This window comes from Lynx rufus, unplaced genomic scaffold, assembly GCF_022079265.1.
Source record: "Lynx rufus isolate CCGP_SWC_20201006 ecotype Redwood Valley unplaced genomic scaffold, mLynRuf1.p SCAF_2, whole genome shotgun sequence".
NCBI lineage: Eukaryota > Metazoa > Chordata > Mammalia > Carnivora > Felidae > Lynx > Lynx rufus.
In genome coordinates this window covers 18326854-18334103 of record NW_025814834.1, presented here as the reverse complement: position 1 = coordinate 18334103, position 7250 = coordinate 18326854, and the positions used below count along the sequence as shown (strand labels likewise).

General features: G+C 56.4%; 1 protein-coding gene across 6 annotated transcripts; it reads left to right on the top strand.

The window, feature by feature from the left end:
- The first annotated feature begins 482 nt into the window (after positions 1 to 482).
- DES (desmin) lies at positions 483 to 6970 on the top strand. 6 transcript variants are annotated; one of them, XM_047084447.1, is made up of 9 exons: positions 483 to 1066; positions 2091 to 2148; positions 2271 to 2366; positions 2519 to 2680; positions 2852 to 2977; positions 3391 to 3611; positions 5149 to 5192; positions 6631 to 6713; positions 6929 to 6970. In XM_047084447.1, exons 1-9 carry the CDS (start codon positions 483 to 485, stop codon positions 6968 to 6970), a joined length of 1416 nt encoding a protein of 471 aa, XP_046940403.1. The 6 variants fall into 6 exon arrangements, with proteins under 6 accessions (XP_046940403.1, XP_046940405.1, XP_046940404.1 ...); XM_047084449.1 differs by having other exon boundaries at positions 2091 to 2151; positions 3460 to 3611; XM_047084448.1 differs by having other exon boundaries at positions 2091 to 2151; positions 3412 to 3611.
- Positions 6971 to 7250: the final 280 nt, after the last annotated feature.

Below are 7250 nucleotides of genomic sequence, written 5' to 3'. Positions count from 1 at the left end.
TGACTCAAAGTCTCTCCTTAGAGCAAAAGGGACACCCTCAAACCAAGTGGAACCCTCTCTCCTACTCTCTCCCCTGACTCCCGTCCCCCTCCCCAGGCACCCAAGGGCTGAAAGAGGCCTGTCAAGGGGTTCTGGACATGCTTGCTGCCCCCGGTGAAAGGGTTGGCAGGCCTGCCCATCTTCTGCCCTCCTAGGTCCTCCAGCCTGTCCCACACCTCTTACGGGCCCCTTCCCACCAGCCGAGGGGCGCAGGCCTCCTGCGGGGGAGCCGGCCTCCCCGCCCCCACGCCAGCGGCCGCCCTTCCTGGCAGGACAGCGGGATCCTGCAGCTGTCAGGGGAGGGGCGGCGGGGGCTGATGTCAGGAGGGATACAAATAGTGCGGACGGCTAAGGGGCCCTATCTTCCCTCGACGCATCCACTCTCCGGCCGGCCGCCGCCCGCCGCCTCCTCCGTGCCGCCCAGCCTCGCCCGCGCCGTCACCATGAGCCAGGCCTACTCGTCCAGCCAGCTCACGTCCTCCTACCACCGCAGGTTCGGTGGGGCCTCGGGCTTCCCGCTCGGCTCCCCGCTGAGCTCGCCGGTGTTCCCGCGCGGGAGCTTCGGCACCAAGGGCTCCTCGAGCTCGGTGACGTCCCGCGTGTACCAGGTGTCGCGCACGTCGGGCGGGGCCGGGGGCCTGGGGTCGCTGCGGGCCAGCCGGCTGGGGACGGCCCGCGTGCCCTCCTCCTCCTCCTACGGCGCGGGCGAGCTGCTGGACTTCTCGCTGGCCGACGCCGTGAACCAGGAGTTCCTGACCACGCGCACCAACGAGAAGGTGGAGCTGCAGGAACTCAACGACCGCTTCGCCAACTACATCGAGAAGGTGCGCTTCCTGGAGCAGCAGAACGCGGCGCTCGCCGCCGAGGTGAACCGGCTCAAGGGCCGCGAGCCGACCCGGGTGGCCGAGATCTACGAGGAGGAGCTGCGGGAGCTGCGGCGCCAGGTGGAGGTGCTCACCAACCAGCGCGCCCGCGTCGACGTCGAGCGCGACAATTTGCTGGACGACCTGCAGCGGCTCAAGGCCAAGTGAGGTCCCGGCGCTCCCGGAACCCCTTCTCCATGGGCTGGGCGCGGGAGGCGAGGCCTGGGGGCTGGGGCGCAGCCGTCAGCACCTGCCTGCCCCCAGGGCGCCAGGGACTCCTCTCCTCCCCACTCCGGGGAGAGAGCCATCTACGGTGTCCTCCGAGGAGAGATGGACCGCAGGTCTCTCCCTCCTGCTCTCACTCTGCAAAGGAGGAGTTTTCTTGGGGACCTCCTGGGGGTGCAAATGGGAGACCTGGGCCCTGTGGACAGCCTCCTTAAGAGCATCTTAAGATGCTGGGGTGGTGTTGACGGGGGACAGGCAGAGGAGTGGAGGGAGGAGGTCGGGGTTCAGTCAGAGGGAGAGGAGAGGTTGATAGGAGACAAGGAGGATGGGGCCGGCTGGGACAGGCAGGGGCTGGGGAATCCAAGTGGTAGCTCTCAGCTCATCTGTAAGGGGGCCCAGGGGAAGTGGGTAGACAGCAGATCTTGGTCCTTGTCCCTCGCTGAGGCTGTGCCATTTCACAGAGGGAATGGATAAGCTAGAGGAAAAGGGGAGGACCTAGCTGCAGTCCCCAGAAAACTTGGAGGACTTGGTGGTGGGCTTCATCAGGCTTCCCATCTGAAAAGGGAACAAGAACAGAGCAAGTGTTAGCAGGTCCTGCTTCTTACAGCTTAAGTGAGCAGAATCACTGTCCTGCCACTGGGACACAGACAATAATTGAGTGCCTACATGGGCCAGGCTGGGGCTGGGAACCAGGAACATAGCAGTGGATAAAATAGACACAGTTCCTAATCCCAGGGAGGTCACAATCTGGTGGGGACATAGACTTCCGGGGTGGGGCTCTGGGGAAGAAGTTGGACCACTTCCTGTCCCCTCCCTGGGTGGGCGGGGCCTCTTGTCTCTACCCTCTAGCCAGGCCTCCTGACACTGTGGGAGCCCCACTCCCTGGGCAGCCCCCACCCAGGCATCTCCACGGCCAGTTTTATCCCCACCAACTGTCACTTTCTGTCTGTCTGTTCTGGCCAGGCTGCAAGAGGAGATTCAGTTGAAAGAAGAAGCAGAGAACAATTTGGCTGCCTTCCGAGCGGTGAGCCCTCTTTGGTCCCCCAGTAGAGCCTTACCCTTCTCACCCCATGTGACCCCTGGTCTCCCTCTGCCCTGCCTGGGTTATCAGTGACCCTGTCCCCCTTGCTTGATCACTCCCAGGACGTGGATGCCGCTACTCTAGCTCGAATTGACCTGGAGCGCAGGATTGAATCTCTCAACGAGGAAATTGCGTTCCTTAAGAAAGTGCATGAGGAGGTATGCCCTCAGCCTGCATCTTCAGGGTCTTTAGACCCCGGTGAGGGCAGCTGGAAGGGATGGGGGGCAGTGCAAGGCTCTGGGAACAGGGCTGTGGGGGTGCTGTGTGGGTGGGTCTTGGTAAAGCACTGAAACCCAGCTGCACCCTGCAGGAGATCCGAGAGCTACAGGCCCAACTTCAGGAACAACAAGTACAAGTAGAGATGGACATGTCCAAGCCAGACCTCACTGCTGCCCTCAGGGACATCCGGGCTCAGTATGAGACCATTGCAGCTAAGAACATCTCAGAAGCTGAGGAATGGTACAAGTCAAAGGTGGGTAACCTGGCCCAGGCGCCCTGGCTCCTCTGTCCCCCTCCATCCCTGTTTAGAGATGCTTCCTCTGCTCTATCCATGGGGAGGAGGGTGAGCCAGGTCTCCACGCTCCCTTGTCCCTTGCCATCCCTACCTGCATTCTCCTTTTCTCATGCCCCTCCCTACCCTTAGGTGTCCGACCTGACCCAGGCAGCCAACAAGAATAACGATGCGCTGCGCCAGGCCAAGCAGGAGATGATGGAGTACCGACACCAGATCCAGTCCTACACCTGTGAAATCGATGCCCTCAAGGGCACTGTGAGTCCCTGCCCACCTTGCCCAGCCCAATCCTTCAGGCCTACAGCTCACACTCTCCCTCTGTGACCTTGGTTCCCATCACATACCCTCTCTGGGCCTCTGTCTCTTTATATCTACCACAGGGATGAAAACAGATGGGTGGATTCTCAGCTGGACTCTCAGGAATTATGGGGCTCCTAGGTGGGGGTGGAGAGGGTGAACATTGATGCTTCCTTTTATCACTTCTGTTCTCTGGGTTTCTACATAAGACTTCACGTGAGTTCAGGGTCCCCTAGCTCAGAAGGGTTTTCCAACTCCTGGACCTGACCATCTGGGGTTGCCTCCTAGCTCTGAGGCTGTGTCTCTCCCCATCCCGGGTCACTAGTGCCCACCCCTCCATGCCTGTTCTTGACCTGGGTGTCCCTCTCCTGCAGAACGATTCCCTAATGAGGCAGATGCGGGAGCTGGAAGACCGCTTTGCTAGTGAGGCCAGTGGCTACCAGGACAACATTGCACGTCTGGAAGAAGAGATCAGGCACCTCAAGGATGAGATGGCCCGCCACCTGCGCGAGTACCAGGACCTGCTCAATGTCAAGATGGCCCTAGATGTGGAGATCGCCACCTACCGGAAGCTGCTGGAGGGCGAGGAAAGCCGGTGAGAGGCGAGGCCGGGGCTGGTGGTGGGGTTCTGGGGAGTGCTGAGGCGCCCATTCCTGCCCTGGGAGGGGGGCTCAGGATCACCTTAGCAAGATCTGGAAATAATTTTGTACACGAGGCCACCACACCACTAATTGTGGAGAATTAACTAAGGCCACCTGGGTAAAGGTGATTTAATTAATAGCTTTTATAAAAAGAGAAACATAAGTATTCCCTCATCCACCTTCAGAATTAAGAACCAGCAGCATAAAACCATGTTCAGGAATGAGTAATAAAATATTACTGCCAGTCAAGGGGGAGTTGAAAGCAGAGTAGGGGATGATGAGGAAGGTAAAGGAGGGGCCAATAGAGACAAGCAGAGAGCCTTGGACACAGGCTAAGAAGGAGAGTGCAAGACTCGTGCACTGAGGGTGTACAAGTGCACACACACACACACACACGTACACACACACATACACATGCTTGGAGGATAAGACAGCATGACATGCTCAGAGCAACTTAACCTCTAGATACCGAAAATGACATGCGACTAGAAGGCAATGTGAGGGAAATTTCTGGGGTGATGGAAATGCCATACATCTTTTTTTAATGTTTGTTTATTTATTCATTTTTGAGAGGGGGGGGAGAGGGCATACGTGGGAGAGGGGCAGAGAGGGCAGGAGAGAGAGAATCCCGAGTGGGCTCACAGAGCTCGATCTCATGAACCATGAGATCGTGACCTGAGCTGAAATGACGAGTTGGGTGCTTAACCGACTGAGCCACCCAGGCGCCCTAGAAATGCTGTATATGTTGATTTAGACTGGTAGTTACATGGATGTAGACATTGACCAAAACTTGCTGACTTGTATACTAAGCAACTGTGCATTTCCCTGCATGTAAACCTAACCTCAATTTAAAACAGGTCAATTGCTCAAAAAAAAAAAAAAAAAATGACGCCTATTGATACTCATAAGAATGATAATATCTAAGGTTTTAAAATATCAGCAGACATGTTTAGATAGACTGCACATAGAGAGATTTCAGATTTCATAGAATTACATGTACCTATAATGACCTTTTAAGGTGGCTCAAGTTGCATTCTCAAATGTTGCATTCTCCCAGCACTAGGCATAAGTGGGGATGGCATTTACGCTGGCACTTGCCCTCCCGTGGGTGGGCTGGAGGTTCCCAGCCTGGCTGGAGGGTGGGCATACATGATGGATGTTGCCCACAGCTGCTATCGATACACCCTGCAGTGCCTGAAGAAGGAAATCCTGGTGAACTGGAAAGGGCAGTGGGGTTGGGAGTACTGATGTGAGGCCAGCAAGTCAGGGATGGAATGAGTGATCCTTCCAGAAGGAACAGTTTCTGGGATAGCTGCAGTTGGCCTTTGACCCCATGCCCTTAGTAGCATGAAGGTGGGAGTGTTAAGGTCAATGGGACAGGGACAGCTGACAATGGTCTTTAGAGGGGGCCTGGGCAAGCTTTGGTGGGGGGGGTCACAGGGAGAGATGGAGGGCCCTAACCCTTTGGGGGCTTGGTCTCTCCCCTTTCAGGATCAACATCCCCATCCAGACCTTCTCTGCTCTCAACTTCCGAGGTGAGTGCCTGTTGGTCAGGGGATGCTGGGTGGCAGGGGCAGGCGTCCGGCATGGGCACCGCCCGAGGCCAGCCAGGAAGGGAAGATGGAGCCGTGGGGACAGGGCTGGGGTCTGGGAAAGAGAAAGGGGGCTGCTGCAGGTGGGTGAGGGAAGTTAGGGAGAGGCACCGTCTGACAGCAAGATGTTCCCAATATACCCAAACTCTGAAGGTACCAGGGGTGTCCTTGGGGGTCTGGCAGCAGAAGCATCTAGAACCATACACCCTGGGCTACAAGGCACCCCCCAGCCAGTGTCTGTTTGGCAAATTGCCAAGCATCCCCTACCACTCCCACTCCCACCCCCAGCTCCTTGTTGAACACCTCCAGTTTGCTGGAGCAAGATGTTGGATGCATGTTTACAAAAAATGGAGCCAAACCTTAGCAAAGCCAAACAATTAAAAGAACGAGCTCCTAGGGCATTCTGCCATTCTGACATTAGTAATATGCAGATCGAGTGGCTTTCCAGCCCCAGAGAGCAGAAAAACGCGCTTTAATGATACATTAGGAAAGCAAGTCGGAGTCCTTGGCAGGATCGCCTTTCCTAGATCAAACCTTTTATATCTTCGACGTTCATTTCCATCGGGAAAAATACATGCCGTGCCCCACCGAGTTACAACGTTCATCACAGGCTGGTTGCTCGCTAAGGAGATTCATGAACACCAAACTCAGAATACTCAGGACCTAAATTTGACCTGCCCTGTAAAACTCAGAACCTCTTTTTTCAGTTGGTAGTTTATGCAGACACCTGAGCGTAAGCCTTGCAACTGAAACTGCTTAATGCTTTTTCAAACCAATGGTTCTGTGGCCATGACAGTGCAAGTATCATTGTTACTGTTTCACAGTGAAGACACTGGGGCGTAGAGGGGCAAGTGACTGGCCACCAGCACGATGAATCAGTAGCTGACTTCTCTGTCTGTCTCTCTTTCATTAAGACACAGTTTACTCATCTGGAGTCTGAAAGGGGGCTGGGTGCCATGAGGTCTTCCAAAAGAGTGTCTTGACACTGGGGTTGGGGTTCTTTCCGGGTACAAATTCATGCAGGGCTGTGTTGGAGCCCAGTGGTAGAGAGGGAGCAAAGAGGTGTGTGAAGAATGGGAATGTTGGGTGGTGGGGCCTCAGGGGTCCCCCACCCTTCTAAATCAGCCCATAGCTGGAGCACATCTGTTGGCTTCTGAGCCCTTCCCGGCCATGGGATTGGCCCCAGTGTCTGCAGAGCCCGCTGCTGGATGTTGGGCTCAAGGACAGGTTATGAAGTCTTGCTGAAGAAGTAACAGGCCCATCTTGAAGGGGGAGGAGACTTCTGGGCTCCATCCCATGGAACCAGGGATGAACTTCTAGTCCCTGGAGTGGCCCAGGCCTGGACTTGGTCAGGCTGATTATGTGGTTGGATCTATTACAGAAACAAGCCCTGAGCAAAGGGGTTCTGAGGTCCATACCAAGAAGACAGTGATGATCAAGACCATCGAGACCCGGGATGGGGAGGTGAGCCATCTGCCTGGTCCCCTTACCCATGGAGGGGGAGCTATGGGGTGTGTCTGAGAGGCTGTCAGCCAGGTGCCTTCCACCAACTGTGCTGGTTCAAGCCTCTACCTGGAAGGAGAGGGGGTCCTGCTGCCCTGGAGTTGAAGGGCAACCCAGGATTGGGGCTCTATTCTCCTGCCAGCACTGGTTTGCACTGGGCTTCTCTTCTTCCCCAGGTCGTCAGTGAGGCCACACAGCAGCAACATGAGGTGCTCTAAAGCCAGAGACCCCTCTGCCATCAGAGACCATCCTCGCCCCTGTCCTCACTGCCTCCTGAAGCCAGCCTCCTTCCATCCCAGGTCACCACACCCAGCCACAGTGCTCCCCTCACAGCCTCTGACCCCTGCTCACCGACCACTGCTCATGGCCCCTACAGGGGACATGGCTCACCCCTGCCCAGGCACAGGCAGCCCCAGCTGTGTGAGTCCTGGATGTTGGAGATGAGTGAGCCTGATTCCTGGCTGCCCTCAGAGTGTGCTGGGCAGGGCCAGGATGGAG